The sequence below is a fragment of the Ochlerotatus camptorhynchus genome, unplaced genomic scaffold, assembly GCF_037179485.1.
Source record: "Ochlerotatus camptorhynchus isolate MF236.1 unplaced genomic scaffold, CSIRO-AGI_Acam_v1.1 ptg000197l, whole genome shotgun sequence".
Taxonomy (NCBI): domain Eukaryota; kingdom Metazoa; phylum Arthropoda; class Insecta; order Diptera; family Culicidae; genus Ochlerotatus; species Ochlerotatus camptorhynchus.
This window is the reverse complement of record NW_027040687.1, coordinates 54,793-71,590: the sequence shown is the minus strand read 5'-3', so window position 1 is coordinate 71,590 and position 16,798 is coordinate 54,793. Positions and strand designations below refer to the sequence as shown.

General features: G+C 45.5%; 1 protein-coding gene across 1 annotated transcript; it reads left to right on the top strand.

Moving 5' to 3' along the window:
* Positions 1–242: 242 nt before the first annotated feature.
* Positions 243–1,708, top strand: LOC135702762 (achaete-scute complex protein T8-like). The gene has a single exon (XM_065223800.1). The coding sequence runs from the start codon at positions 428–430 to the stop codon at positions 1,556–1,558; it is 1,131 nt and encodes a 376-aa protein (XP_065079872.1). The 5' UTR covers positions 243–427; the 3' UTR covers positions 1,559–1,708.
* Positions 1,709–16,798: the final 15,090 nt, after the last annotated feature.

The window sequence follows — 16,798 nt, the reverse complement described above, 5'->3', positions numbered from 1 at the left end:
TGCTCGGCAGTACATAGGCGGACCCTCCTGTTTGCTCGAAGTTCAATTCCCGATTATATTGAAAATAATTCCCTTTAATAATAGCTTCCACGAACGAAGGACGAACGACGGTTGGTGCTGCCAGGGGCTACGCGCGGAGGAAGCGAGATAGCAGCACCAGATGTCCGTTTTTCCAGGGCTTTCCCAACTGCGACGAGGGCTAAAGACAGTTTGGCACGCGACACGGAACGCCAGAACAAAACCAGCCACAGAACGGAACACACTCCGAGGTTGTTCCGTTGAGCTGCTTCCTAGTTCGAGGACCGGTAGTTTAATTCTAACGGTAAAGTGCAAGTGAAAATGAAGGACTGAACTGAGTGAAGCGAAGGACTCCAACTTCCGGGAAAAAGTTGAGATTATTTGAAATTGTGATAGTTAGTGCTTGAAGATGGCGTCGACTACGACCATTACGGTGCGGAATATCTCCACGCTTAACCCGTTGAAGCGGATGAAGTTTAAGGAGAACCAAATGATGATCCCGATCGGGTCCAACGAGGAAAGCTTCGACGAGAACCAGTCTGCGGTAGTGCTGAAGAGGAAAATTCCACTGGGAACTCTCGGTAGCATCGAGAATGTGATGTTCAACGTGGGATCTGCTGATTTGAAGAAGCATCTGGGCAATGTACCATCCCCAGGTCCAGGAAGACGCAAGAATTCCGATCCAAAGAGTGCCATCAGTGCCGTCGAGCGACGAAATGCCCGCGAGCGAAACCGAGTTCAACAGGTTAATAATGGCTTTGCCGCCCTGCGTCAACGGATACCGGAAGAGATTGCAGAAGTTTTTGAAGCTGGACAGACCCGGGGAGTTCACAAGAAGCTGAGCAAGGTAGAAACGCTTCGCATGGCCGTCGAATATATCAAGTGCCTCGAACGGCTCCTGTCACTGGATCCGGAGAAGGAAGGCAGCGTGTTCAAAATTAAACCTCCACAGCAGGAGAGCACTCAGCTTCCAGCAACGCCACCTCCGGAACCGGTGCAGGCCAACAATTTCTTCCTCGCAATCAAACCACGTGCCATCGGAAACTCCAACGGAGCTTCCCTCGATCAAACGCAGATCACCATCATCAACGGTCACCAGTACATCCGGATTCCCGGTACCAACACCTTCCAGTATCTGGATCCGGAAAGTCTGTACGATGAATCCCCGAACGACAGTTCGTTTTTTGGCGACAGCAGCTCCGTCATCGATCAGGACGTCATCCTGGAAGACTCGGACGACCTGATGAGTGAATCGGCCATGGCTCTTTCCCCGCAGAGCAACTACGCGCTGGATTTGGACGATCGCAAAGGCGAAGCAGCCGCCTTCCTGAACCATGCGCCGGATGACGACGGTAGGGGACACGGAAAGATCCTCTCTCTGATCGATCAGCAGCAATACGCCGACATTATGATGATCAAAAGTGAACTTCAAGATGACGATGAACAGTCCCTACTGCAGCAAACGGCCAGCGATCCGACGTTTCTGGAATCGATCGATTGGTTCGAGAGTCACCACCAGCAGCTGCCTTCGATGGATTGAAGAATTCCGTCTCACCCACCCTAGCCGGCAATTGTACATAGGATTATTTATTTAAACAAAAGTCGATTTTTATTATTATTATTCTAATTATACGAAAACTTAATTTATTAGCACCCATTGCTCCAACTAAGCTAGTGAAATAGAAAATAAAGAAACCCGATGCCCGATGTATTAATAAACAAAAAAGGTGGTAGAATCGTCCGCGATCGCTTCTGTTCTGACCGATGGTGGTGGGGCGAAAGAAATTTTTTTGATGATCCTCCGTGGTGCCACTTATTATCGGAAATTTCTCTTCCCGTTCTCTTCCTGCTGCTGACCAAGGGCTGAAGGAAGGATATATAGGGTAGGTGTACCAGTAAGGTTGGTGTACCTATAGTTGCGATACGGGGTTTATACGGGGTTCCCATAATAGTGAAATCAAAGTTAGCAACTACCGCAAAATAAAGATTGACAGCTATAGATTGCGTACCCAATGATATCCTAATATATTATGTATGGTTGTTTTGCTTAACGACGTGTTCAGGGTATCATCCACACAATTTGTGGTATAGTTCTATCATTTGGGTTATCGTTCGGATATGTTTTTTTTTTTTATTAGGGTATGAATATCGTTAATTTATTTTTTAATAAATAAACTGTCCACTACTGGTTCACCCACCCTAGTTGAATGTTTTCGCTTTCAGTGCGCTCCCTTTTCTACCAACGAAATAACAATAATAACACTCTGAACTCGTTGATGGATGATAGCGCATTTACACATACACACACACACAGAGAGACACACGCTAGCAACGTCGCTAATGATGGACTGTGGCTCGTCATCAGGACAGGACAGGGAAATGTAAATTTGCACCTGGAGGTCGATATCGCGATCGATGGTATCTTTGAGTTACGATGACGAAAAGCGAGCACGTGCTCCAGCAGGCAGTTCGATTGGCCGTTGGTTGCTGCTTGTGTGTATTTTGGCTGTGGGGTTCAAGTTTTTAATCGGGAATTGGCGATCGATCGACTGTGGAGAGCACGTGTGCGTTCGCCACTTAGGGTGATCAGTTAAGAGCAAGGGCCGTTGTGATCGTTATTTTGTCTCACAAAAACATTGTCAACCAATGCTAGATAAGTTTTTGAAAATTAAAATGGACAGGTACTTCTTTCATCGGACAACGACAAATATAACTCGTTTGATCGAGCGAAAGCAACCCTGGCATGCGATCGCCTGTGACGGCTAAATGACAACGAGAATTTGGTAGGTCTACCATCGATCGGGGTAAGTGTCAGATGAGGAAAACAAAGACTTTAAAGCCAAGAAAGTACACAAAGCCGTGCGGTGTAAATGTTTTGCTTAATACTAAATTATAAATAGTTTGATTTAAAAGTAATCAATATTACTATTATTTGAACTTACATTACTACCTAATCTAGTGAGTATAATTAAATTTAATCTAACCTATAACTATCCTAAACCTAAATTAATAGCTTTTAGGGTACTACTGCTAAATAGTGCTACTGTCTAACCTAAAAACTAGCCTACAAAGTTGGAATCGCGGTAAGGAAATAAATAAAAGAATTTCTTCTAAATCTAAACAATACAAATATTACAGCTTGCAGCCAGTACTCTCAAAAACAGATAAAATAAAACAACTACAGAAAGGGGACTAAACGTGAGTAAAACACTAACAGCTAAAGCTTACACCGATACCGACCACATACATACAATAAAATTAATATCGAACACACTTATAGATATAGACAAACTACCTTATAACAAACTATGTAACCTATTTACAGGAAAATTATAATATCTCTACGAACTCCTAAATTCTGGGTTCTGATATTAAATTTATGGAAGAAATCCCTGCCCACCTGTTGCCTCTCGCAACACTTTATAATTTTCGTTTAAGCAAGCGAATTGAATCATGCACGGCCGTGGTAATCGTGGTAGTCGGGGTAAATCGTCCAAGAATGATCAGATCTGTAACCAAGGGTGTACGTGTCAGGACTGCGACAATCCTGATACGACGGATATGGTCCAATGCGATGGGTGTGATAAGTGGAGCCACTTTGCGTGTGTGGGCGCTACTAACGAAGTCGAAAACCAGAGCTGGGTTTGTCACAAGTGTCAAACTGCCAAGGAAACTCAGCTGCAGTCTTCGTCATCGAATCATCGAGAAGGACATGTCAGCTCTAAGGTTAGTGTCATCGAAGAACGGACGAGAAACTCCAAACCATCTTCTGTGGATCGAAACAGCCAGCAGGAGCAACGTAACATGGTTCCAAAGGTGGTAGTAGCACCTGCCAGTGAGGAAGCGCATTCAGTGAAGACGAAGGAATCCATCCAAAGGTCAGCATCTTCCAAGGTGTCATCACAATCACGACTGAAGTTGCAGCTACTGAAGTTGGAGGAGGAACGAGCCTTCGAAGAACCGCAAGCCGATAAATTCCGTGATTATCTGAAGGATAAGTACGAGCTGTTAGAGCAAATGACAGACCGGACAAGCTCGAGCCACAGCGAATCTAGCAGCCCGGTGAGAAAGTGGGTCGAAAAAATAAACGACCAGGTGGCTGACGGAAACGTAGCTGGAGGTGCAACAGAACCATTCAATCCTGATGGACACTCCACCGCTCATCCGAACCCAGCAGGCGGAAACCGTCGGTTAGTTCTTGTAGGACACAATCGGGTAGATCACAACATCAGTGCACCCGAACATTCTGAACCATATGCAGACCAACGTAAATTGATCACTAGTCGATCAGGTCCGAGAAACCCAAACAGTTCTCCGCTGTGTGGTGTTAGAAGTTCTTTCAGGGTAGCCCCCAATCTCCTCCCCACGGGAATACAGCATACGTCTTCCGTTGCTTCGGTTAATCGAACTCAACGAAATACTTGGTACAATACTTGTCCTCCTTCGCATAGCCAACTCGCTGCTCGACAAGCTGTATCTAAGGATCTTCCTCCTTTCTCTGGGAACCCTGAGGATTGGCCGATATTCTTTTCAACGTTTGAGAGAACCACCGCTATGTGTGGATACTCAAACGAGGAAAACATGATCCGCTTGCAGAAATGCCTCAAGGGAAAGGCGTACGAAGCTGTTAAAAGCTGCTTGATGCACCCAACGAACGTGTCAAGTGTAATGAACACGTTAAGAGTACTGTATGGTCAGCCTGAAGCGATCATTCATTCATTGATCGTGAAAATAAACGCAATTCCAACGATCAAGGAGGATAAGCTGGAGGCATTAGTGGATCTTGCGGTCAAGGTGCAGAACTTTTGTGCAACCGTAGATGCATGTGGATTAGATGACTATTTGTATAATGTATCCCTCCTCCACCAGTTAGTAATCAAGCTACCACCTACCCTGAAGCTGGAATGGGCCCGATATCGCTTACAACTTCCAAGCGTAAACCTAGCAACATTTGGTGAATGGATATTCTCGCTCGCCGAGGCTGCGAGTGTTTTAACGATACCAGCCAAGCTGTCCAACGAAAATCGCAACCAATTCGTCAAAGAAGACCAGTACTTTCCTGCACACTCACTCCGAATGCTATACAGGGAACTCTCCGAAATCTTCGAAGGACAAATCTGACGGTGATAGCTCTAAAAAGACAACACCAGGCGTCGATAGCTGCCCCGTATGTGATGGAAGATGCAAGTCTGCATCGATCTGTAAACGTTTCCTTCAACTCTCTCGAGATTCCAAGTGGGCTGCTGTAAGGGAGTTTGGACTATGCCGCCGCTGTCTCCACCGCCACGAAGGGAGATGTGACACGAAGCCATGTGGAACAAATGGTTGTGCGTTCTATCACCACGAGCTACTCCATAACGACAATAGATCCCAACACCCTGCATCGAGCCACCCGGCAACTACAGCACCACCCGCAGCCCCACAAGCTGGACCCAGCGCAGCACATGGATGTAACACCCACCAGTCCGCTGCAAATGCCGTATTGTTCCGCTATCTTCCCGTTATTCTGTACGGAAACGGTGAAGCTGTCCAAACTTACGCCTTCCTCGACGAGGGCTCAGCTGTGACTTTGTTGGACCAAGATCTAGCTGACCAACTGAAGCTAAATGGCCCTATAAACCCGCTCTGCCTTCGTTGGACAGGTGGTACTGAGCGCAACGAGAAGAGCTCTCGCGTAGTGGATCTGAAAATAACTGGTACGCAGAACCACGCTAAGGAGTACCAACTTAATGGAGTTCGAACGGTGAAAGAGTTGTTACTACCATGCCAGTCCCTCAAAATGGAGAAGATTGCGCAACAGTACCCACACTGTCGGAATTTGCCGATCGGATCCTATACGAACGTTCGTCCACAAATCCTCATCGGCTTGAAGCACGCTTCAGTTGGCCTGGTGCTGAAAAGTAAGGAGGGAAGTTTGGAACAACCTATAGCCGTCAAAACCAGACTTGGCTGGACAATATGCGGGGGATGTGATACTAGTAATACCTCAAACTTTGTCCACTATACGTTCCACGCTTGCGAGTGCAGCCATCAATCCGACGAAGACGTACATCAAATTGCAGGAATACTTTTCGATGGACAGTCTAGGCATCATGAAAACGAGCAAAGATCTGCTGTCAACAGACGATCAACGAGCCGTCTCACTTCTCCGATCTCTAACCAAGTTCAAAGGTAACCGGTATGAGACAGGACTACTATGGCGCTATGATGGTGTTCGTCTGCCAGATAGTAAAGAAATGGCATTACGTCGACACTACGGCCTTGAGAAGCGAATGCAGAAGGATCCGGAGCTAGCCAGTGCTCTGAATGAGAAGATGTCTGATTATCTGGCTAAGGGATATGTTCGCCAACTGTCAGATGAAGAGTTAAACAAACACTACCCAAAAGTATGGTATTTGCCAATCTTCCCAGTTTTCAACCCCAATAAACCCGGCAAAATAAGGATTGTTTGGGACGGAGCTGCGAAAGTATTTGGCGTTTCCCTGAACTCTGCGCTGCTAACAGGTCCCGATCAGCTGTGTTCACTCCTTGCAATATTGGTGCAATTCCGTGAATACCGGGTCGGCGTCACTGGGGACATACGGGAAATGTTTCACCAGATCCTTATGCGATTGGAAGATCAACAGTGTCTGCGGTTCTTCTGGACGGACAAGACTGGCAAGATCCAGGTCTACGTAATGAATGTAATGGCATTCGGCGCCAGCTGCTCCCCAGCTAGTGCCCAGTATGTAAAAAATGTTAACGCGGACCGGTTTGCTGGAGAGTTTCCTGAGGCAGCTGATGTCATAAAGAAGCGGCATTACGTGGACGATGCGATGTTTAGCACCGAGACGCCTGAGCATGCCATTCGCCTTGCGCAAGAGGTTCGGCAAGTACAGCAAACGTGAGTAAAACACTAACAGCTAAAGCTTACACCGATACCGACCACATACATACAATAAAATTAATATCGAACTCACTTATAGATATAGACAAACTACCTTATAACAAACTATGTAACCTATTTACAGGAAAATTATAATATCTCTACGAACTCCTAAATTCTGGGTTCTGATATTAAATTTACGGAAGAAATCCCTGCCCACCTGTTGCCTCTCGCAACACCTATCAACGTTATATCTGCTCTGTAATTATACAATTATTACAGAAACAAATAGGGTTATCTACCCCATTCTAGGCCTATTAAACATAACCCGCACTTTTTTTCAACTAGTTCGTTTATGTACTAGGCTCAGTCATGTGTGACACTTTGCAGAGTCAAAAATCCATAATTTTTTAACTAACATTTTAAACAGCAGTAATCTAGGTTAGTATTGGGTACCAATTACTCGTGGCGGGCTCGAGGCGAATGGGTAACAATATCGATTGGAAGGAGCTAGATAGGAAACATGTTTCTGAAGCCTCTTTCAGACACTACTCTCGAACGGTTGATCAAATGCTGGCTGGGCAGAGGCAAGTAGCACAGAAACAGGTGGATAATAAGACAGGGACACAATGGCTGTTCTCCACTCAGGTGGCTACCGTCAAGCTCTCGGCAGCTGATGCCAGAAAGGCGGCAGCCACAGGGAAGGTGCGAGTGGGCTGGTCGGTTTGCCCCGTGAGCATTCCCTGAACGGTTACGGCTTGCTTCAGGTGCTTCGGTCAGGGCCACTTGGCTCGTGACTGCAAGAACACAGAAAGAAGCAAGCTGTGCAGACGGTGTGGATCGGAGGGCCATAAGGCGCAAAGTTGCCAAAAGCCGCCGAAGTGCATAATATGCGCGGAGAAAGGGAAACCTCCTACCAACCACATGGCAGGTGGCCCGCGCTGCCCGTGGGCCAAGAGCAATGCTCAGCCATGTTCGAGGTAGCGCAGTTGAACCTGAACCATTGCGCGGCTGCCAAGCAACTGTTGTGGCAATCGGCAGTGGAATGGGGAGTGGATGTCGCAATCATCTTCGACCCGTACCGGGTCCCATCCGGCAACGGGAATTGGGTCATGGATGCGTTGGGGATGGCGGTGATATGCACGACGGGGAGCTTCCCTGTTCAGGAGGTGGTCTCGTCCAGCTCGAGCGAGGGATTCGTGATCGCCAGGGTCAACGGAGTATATCTAAGTAGCTGTTATGCTCCACCCAGATGGTCCATCGAGCAGTTCTCGCAGATGGTGGACAAACTCACTGCGGTACTTGTCGGCCTAAGACCGGTGGTCATTGTGGGCGACTTTAACGCATGGGCGGTGGAGTGGGGCAGCCACCACACCAACCAGAGAGGATGTATCCTATTGGAGGTAATGGCCAAACTGGACGTTGTACCAGCCAACACCGGTTCGGTCAGTACCTACAGAAGGAACGGTGCAGAATCCGTCATTGATGTGACGTACTCCAGCCCGTGTTTGGAGGGCAACCTAGACTGGAGGGTCGATAAGGGTTACACCCACAGCGACCATCAGACGATTCGCTACAGTTTGGGGCAAGGTGAGAGGCGAGTGGCAGGAGGGAATCCTTCCTGCGCTCGAGGCTGGCGGACGTCGTTCTTCGATGAAGAGGTCTTCACCGAAGTACTGAGGCAGGTGCGAATAACCCTCGATCCAACGGGGGAGAGCTGATAGCATCGCTGTGAAGGGCGAGCGATACAACCATGCCTAGGAGAGCCTATCTCAGACATGGCCATAGACCGGTGTACTGGTAGAGCGAGTCGATTGCTATCCTCAGGGCGTCTTGCTTCCAGGCGAGAAGGAGGATGCAACGGGCTCGTACGGCCAAAACTCGAGAGGAACACCGCGTCGCTCTTCGAGTGGCTAAGGCAGCCCTCAAAAAAGAGATGACCAGACGCAAGCGCGCGTGCTTTGACAGCTTATGCCAAAGCGCTAACACGAACCTTTGGGGGATGCCTACAAAGTGGTCATTGCCAAGACCCGTGACGTGGCAGCACCCCCGGAGAGATCGTCGGCGATGCTGGCGTCGATCGTAGGGACGTTGACTCCTGGCCGCGGGGTAGTGACTAGAGTGACTAAAAGTGAACTGATCGACATTGTCAAGTCGCTGGTGGTGGACAAGGCCCCGGGCCCGGATGAGATCCCGGTTGTGGTTCTGAGAGCGGCCGTTGCAGAAAATCCAGACATGTTCAAGTCTGTATTTCAGACCTGTCTGGACGAAGGCATCTTCCAAGATGCATGGAAGCGGCAGAGGCTGGTGCTTCTCTCGAAGTCAGGAAAACCCCCTGGGGACCCGTCAGCATACAGGCTTATTTGTTTGCTGGACACCACTGGTAAACTGCTTGAGAGGGTCATCCTTAACAGGCTGTCGGCCTACACCAGTCAAGCAGCCAGTACGGGTTTCGAAAAGGCAGATCCACGGTGGAAGCCATCCGTGACGTCATCCAGACGGCAGAGGTGGTCCATCGGAAAAGAAGGGGTATTCGTTACTGCGCGGTGGTAACACTAGACGTGAAGAATGCGTTCAATAGCGCGTGCTGGGGGGGCGATAGCCCGTTCGCTACACCAACTCCGAATCCCCGGAGGGCTGTACAAGATTCTGGAAAGCTACTTCCAGAATCGTGTGTTGAAGTATGACACAGAAGATGGCGAAAAATGCGTTAGAGTCACCGCAGGAGTGCCACAAGGCTCCATCCTGGGCCCGGTGTTATGGAACGTAATGTTCGATGGAGTGCTGAGTATAAGATTCCCAGTAGGCGTGAAAATTGTTGGTTTTGTCGACGTTGTCACGCTGGTAGTCTACGGGGAATCCCTCGAGGAGGTAGAGCTGACAGCGGCTCACTCCGTTAAACTTGTGGAGGAATGGATGAGATCCAGGAAACTGGAGCTTGCCCACCACAAGACGGAGGTGGTCGTAGTCAACAATCGCATGTCGGTGCAGCATGCGACGTTGATAGTGGGCGAGTGCACAACTAAATCCGTGCGCTCTATGAAACTCCTGGGGGTTATGCTCGATGATAAGCTCAGCTTTGGCTGTCACGTCGAGTACGCCTGCCAGAGAGCGTCTACGGCTGTGGGGGCATTATCCCGCATGATGTCCAACAGCTCGGCTGTTAGTGCCAGCAAGCGCAGGCACCTCGCCGGGGTCGTAGTATCTATCCTCATATACGGAGACCCTGCGTGGGCTGCGGTATTGGATACCGACTGCCACAGGCGGAAACTAGGCTAATGTGCTTGAGGGTGGCCAGTGCATATCGCGCCATCTCGAGGGAGGCAATTTGTGTCATAGCAGGATTGATGTCAATTGGTCTCGTCATTAAGGAGGATGTGGAGTGCTATGACACGAGGAGCGTTCGAAGGCGCGCAACAACGTGGGAGTGGGAAAATTCCACAAAGGGGAGGTGGACCTACCGCTTGATACCTTCCGTATTAAGCTGGGGCCAATAGGCGCCATGGGGAAGTAAACTTCCACCTGACACAGTTCCTGTCAGGCCATGGCTGCTTTAGAAGTTACTTGCATAGGTTAGGACATGCAAGTACTCCCACCTGCCCCGCGTCCGCTGGTGTCGAAGAGACGGCGGAACACACCTGGCCACGCTTCGAGCCAGTAATGAGCGTTATGCTAGCGATATGCGGAGCGGACACCTGTCCGGTTAACATCGTCCCTAGGATGTGTGCTACTACGAGATCTGGAGCGCTCTGGTGACTGCGGTCACCCACATAGTTTCGGAGCTACAAAGAGTGTGGCGTGCCGAGCAGCAGTTGACTACTGCCCGACTAGAGCGTTAGAGTACGGCTAGAGGAGCGCTATAGCGTTCAAGGTCAAGGGCCAAGGTAGGGTTTAGTGGGTAGGGAGTGCAATTCTCCCATCCCCACACCCTGAGTTACTTTCTCAGGTGTCTGTAAGCAGATTCCCCCCGTCACATTAAACTCTAACATCAGACAAACAAAGGAATTTGTAGATCGCCTGCATGTAGGGAAGATCACGGGCAGTGCTGGTAAATATCACGGCCGTCATGTGACCATGAGAAAACAGGTTTTCTCACTATCACGAGACGAAGCTACCTATCATGAGATTTCTTGTCACTGCCCAATGATCAAACACTCGTGATACGGTGATACGGTTTTTAAATCAAAAATTATTACTGATTTAGAGAGCTTTAAGCAAGCAACAATGTGTAATTGGTAGAGTGAACATATGTCTAAGATTTCCGCGTTACAAGCAACAATAATATCAATAAATGAGCTAGTAATTATAATATTCACAACACTGTCACGTTCTGTCATGACAAAAACATCGATGAGATTTTAAAGAAAATCTCTATCATCGTTTTCTCATCCGATGATAGTGACAGAAGCATTTCTGTAAAAATTGCGGGTAACCTTTCATTGAAAATGACATTTGCTAGTCCTGATCACGGGTTCCCAATACATCTCTTACTTCACGGAAGGGTTGTCTACCTCGGGCCACTAGGGTATCCAATTGACGTGCTCTGGAGGCGTCATTTCCCGGCCAATGCCAAACTGCATGATCGATGTCATTATAGCCGGTTCTGCACCTACATATATTACTGTAAACGAGGTTTATTCTGTAGAGATGTGCGTCTAGCGAGTAGTGGTTGGACATAAGTCTTGACATCACGCGAATGTATCCCCGACTTACATCCAGACCTTTCAACCACACTCTCGAAGAAACATTTGGAATAATGGAATGTAACCACCGCCCAAGAGAATTACTTGCGGAAGAGGAAGCGAGTCTGGTAAGGGAGGTGATCCGGGACGATACAACGTCCATTGCTGCAATAGAGGTGCTCTGACCCCTGTTGATAATACTGCCATGCAATGAAAACACTGGAAGCGGATCCCATTCTGGTGGAGGAGGCTTATTGGATAGCGGAAGATAAAGTGTTTATTGTGTTGTACCTTTTGACTTCAGTTTTAAGATGTATTGTATAGTTACCAAGAATCCTTGGCACTGTAAAGTTAATTTGATTGAGCCTTATCAAATAAATTAATAAACAACTAATTAACATGCGTGATGGTCGTTAAAATTTAAGCTTGCTAGTATTTTTCTGAATTTACGCGTTGTGAGATAATATCATTAACAAAGGAAAACATGGAAATTTCTCTTCGTTTCTTAAGTGTTTCAATGTTTATCAACATGCAATGGGATTCATAAGAAGGAAGGGGAAAAGAAGTCCAGCCTAGTTGCCTAAGAGCAAATAATAAAAACTGGTTTTGAACTGATTCTATACGATTTATATAAGAATTACATAAATATAATATTGCATTTTTAGCATTTCTTCTTTCCTTTATTTAACGTTGGTCTCTGTTCTGCAATCTAGTGCCAATCACCCACGGACATTGATTGCCATCCATTGACGGCAATCAAATGTGCAGGAAGGCAGCTCCCATACCTGCGTAGGATATCGCTTTACTTCCCTTCCTTTTTAAACCTTAGAAAAATCACACCGACCTCGGCTGGGATTGAACCCAGACCCATTGGGGTGAGAAAGCAGTCACGCTTTCCACTACACCACCGGCGCCAGCTTTTTAACTAAAGTTTTTTTTTTCTAAATTTCTAGAACTTTTGTGCTTCCGCAATTTTCATGGAATTAGAAAATAATAATTAATAAAGTTCTATAATTTTCACTGAAGTCTTCAAAATGTCATGAAACTTCCTTTAAATCATTGACACCAATTTAAAAGTTCTTCAAGAGTCTAGACATTCCTGGTGTTATTGAAACTGACTAAAAGATTAAAGTTCTCTAGACTGTCCTGAATTTATCAGTATTTTTAAGAGCCCGCAACTTTACTGAAATTAATTGATTTGCCTTGAAGTTGCGACATTTTTTCATAAGTATTATAGCCATTAAAAACGCTCACTAGTTTTCCCTGAACTTAAATATCTATGCTTACCTGAAGTTCTCTAAAATATGTTTAATAAACCAGCAAGTTTTCTGAAAAATATTCATAATTCTCTGCTTACGGAGCAATCATAGAATTCTTGGAATACCCCATAATTTCACGAAACTCCTTGTAAGTCGCTGCAAATTTGCTTAAGTTAATAGGATTATTCTGAAGCTATCTAATAGATATCGCTGCTTGCTAAAAGTTCTCGCATTTTTGACGTAGGACTACGTCTTTCATTTCTATACTGGGGGTACGCTTTGTGAAAACCAAAAATGGAACATGAAACAAAATGTGAAAGATTTTGAACATTAATAACTCAAAATTTAATTCTGAACAAGAAAACCTAGACATCCAAATTTGATGATAACTGGTTAGAGTTATTTCCCACGCCAGTTTGAAAAACCCCGTTTCGAGATAAACGCGTTTAAAGATAAAATTGCTCTCTCAGCGCGCCGGTACATGTTTTAGAAAATCGCTTCGTAAAGCGGTAAGGAATATTCTGTCGGACTTGGAGTCTTTTCTAAATTGAAGTATACATCCCAAGGAACATTTTAAGCCAAAAAAATGCATTTTTTTTAAAATCAAAGTGTACTTCCCCCTTAACCTAAATAGATATAAAACAGTGCTGCTGTATGGCAACAGCTCATTTTCGCTTCGGACTAGTGGTTAGTAATAGCCGCAGTAGGAAGGTGGTGGCTAGTCCACTCTTCCACACCCAACAAGCAACAAGTGACTGGTCGTGGCAAAGGAGGAAAAGGTGCCGAGATAATCATCATCCGTCGTCTGGCTCGCCGTGGCAGTTTTAAACGTATCTACGGTCTGATCTACGATGTGTGCTGAAGGTGTTCCTGGAAAATGAGATCCGTGATGCTGTTACCTATACTAAACACGCCAAGCGTAAGCGGCCATGTATGTCATCTACGATTTGAAGCGACAGAGACGCACTCTGTTCGGTTTCGGAGGTTAAATCATCACCAACTTTGGCAACAAAACGGCCCTTTTCAAGGCCACCATGCTTATTACGGTAAAGAGTAGGAATAGAATTCATCTGCCTGTTTGTCCATATTCAGAACCACACGCCCCCAACGACCACACAAAATGCTCATGTAACCTTACTTGGACAAATGACTTTGATCGATTCTCTTCATTAACTTTTCCTTTGAATCGCCACGACTGGATATTTTCGAGGGAAGAAGCAACAATCTAGCATCTAATTCGACGAAGACGGCCATTTTTGAAGCCGTCTTATTTACGAAAGACAATCGATCAATGTAGATAGAACAGATTGAAAAGTGACGCGAGATTTGTTTTCCGTGCTGAGCACCAATGCTACCGACGCCAGGGAGGCAGCTGCCACACATGGACCCTACCTATCGACCCATCAACTCAACCGGGGACCAACGGCTTTACTTCCCCAAGGAAGGCGTAATCAGAGATGTTATGCCTTAGAACATGCCGGTGGCGCCGACTGCGATTGAACCCAGGCCTGCTGGTGTGAGGTGTTGCCATTGGCAAACTGCGCAAATGGAGAGGAGCCAGTATCGCTACTTGATAGCAAACTACTCATGATGGGAGGAGTCTTTGTAGCTTTTATACCACTTGGTTGCACATCATTCTGATTTAACCTGAAAAGATATTAAACAGCGCTGCTGTCTAGTATCAACTAATTTTTGCTTCGGACAGCAATAGCAGCAGTAGGAAGATGGTGGCTAGTCAACTTTTCTTCATCAAACAAGTAACAATTGGCAGGCTGGTCGTGGCAAAGGAGGAAAAGGTCTTGGTTAAAAGAGACACCAAGCGTCATCGCAAAGTTCTTCGAGACCACCATCCGTCGTCTGGCTCGCCGTGGTGGTGTCAAGCGTATCTTCGGTCTGATCTTCGAGAAAACACAAGACGTTCCTGGAAAATGTGATCCGTGATGCTGTCACCTACTCTGAACACGCCAAGCGTAAGCGGCTATGGATGTCGTCTACAATAAAAGGGCCAACAAGCTTATAACAGTAAAGAGTTGGAATAGAATTATGTTTGTCCATATTCAGAACCACAGGCCCCCAACGACCACACAAAATGCTCTCCAGAGTTGTAATCTTGTAATTAAACTTGGAAGCAGGGGTGCAAGTGATTTTGATTGATTCTCTTCATCAACTTTCTCTTTGAAAAAAAAAATACTACAAATTTGTTCCGTCCACTAGCGGTCCTACGTCAAGCTTTCGTTCGTGCCCATAAGCACAGACCCTTCTACTTTTTTTAATTAAAGGAACTTCGTTGATGTTCTTTAATCGACTAAGCTAAATTTTCACATATTTTAAGTTTTTGAAATCTCAATAATATAACATCCTTAAATTACTTTCACGTTTTCCCGATGTTTATATTATTTTTATAACGTTCCAGAAATTCTCTTGGAGCTTAGCTGAAGTTTCTGGAAATTCCCTGAGCTTCTCGATTCTTTTCCTTGACTTGATTTCCATCGATCTTGTTTTCCGTTCTGAGTACAAATGCTACCGACACCAGGGAGGTAGCCCTGGACCCTACATATTGACCTATCAACTCATAGACCGGGGTCCAACGGATTTACCTCTCTTCCAAAGGAAGGCGTGATCAGAGATGTTATGGCTCAGAAAATCCCAGCGGCGCCGACTGGGATTGAACCTAGGCCTTTTGGGGAGAGAGGCAATCACGCTTACCACTACACAACCGGTACCGGTCTTCTCAAAACTTCTTTAAGGTTTATACATTTTCCTTGAAATTATTTGAACTGCCCTTTGATTCTCTGATCTGTCTTTATGTTCTCCAAGCTTGCCTGAAGCTCTCAGTTATATTGAAAATCTCGGTTCTGCTCGGAAATAAATGGATTTCCCGTAAACACTTTTATATTTCCCTGAAATTTTCTGGATTTCTGTGAAGTATCTGAAGTTTTCATAAATTATCTGTGCTTCCCTGACATTCTCGGAACATCTTATCACATCATGGAACAATCCTGAATTTTTCTTAATTTACGATTATAGATCTTTAAACTGCTCCAAAAGTCGGTACTGAAGTTACGGGAACTGCCCTAAGATCTGAAGTTTCAAGTTTTCTATATTTCTCATGTTCGCTTGACACCTGTGAAGTTCTCTGAAATTCTAGGAACTTCATAAAAGCTCCTGAAATTTTTCGGATGCTAAAGGAACCTCTTTGAATTTCTTAAAGCTTCCAGTAAGTTCCCTATATTTTCAACGTGTTGACTTCCCTCATGTTCCAGCAGTTTGTTTATGGAGTTTCACTGAAATTCTCAGCATTTCCCTTCATTCCTCAGAACTTCTCCAAAGTTCCTACAATTGCTATGAAGTTTATGGGGCTGCAATGAAGATCTCACGAACTTTAAATGAATCATTTATTTTTTCCTTAATTCTGGCAGTTTGGAAAGGTTCAATATCTTGAACTTGTATATGGAATACGAAACTTCAAGACACTGAATACTTTTAGATCTTGTACTTACTCAAATTAAGTTAGTCTTTTTTTTTAACTTTGTTAAAGTGATAAATTAAGTAAATGATAAACTTTATCATTCAATGGATTTGATTGTAAAGCTGTTTCTTTAAAACTGATTGCCATGTCTTAAAAACGTTTGGGTTAATTACTGTTGTTTTTATCTAAAAAAAATATATATTTTTAACGCATTTAAAAAATAGCTCTCTTATTATAAACCTGGAATTTATCCGTTAAAGTTCTGGAAAAACCTGGAGAACTCAGGTAATTTTATTAAGAAAAATGAGTATACATCCTGTAGATAGAGAAAGACGATTAAACGTCACAAAGCAAATAATGCTCAATCCATGCTAAAAAAAAGTTGAAAATAGTGACTAATTACAATTAACAGTGACTAACGGCGCCGGTGGTGTAGTGGTAAGCGTGATTACTTCTCACCCCAGCAGGCCTGGGTTCAATACCAGTCGGCGCCGCCGGGATGTTC

Bases quoted from the DNA above. Each gene is read 5' to 3' on its own strand.
- LOC135702762 (XM_065223800.1), top strand. From the start codon at position 428: ATGGCGTCGACTACGACCATTACGGTGCGGAATATCTCCACGCTTAAC.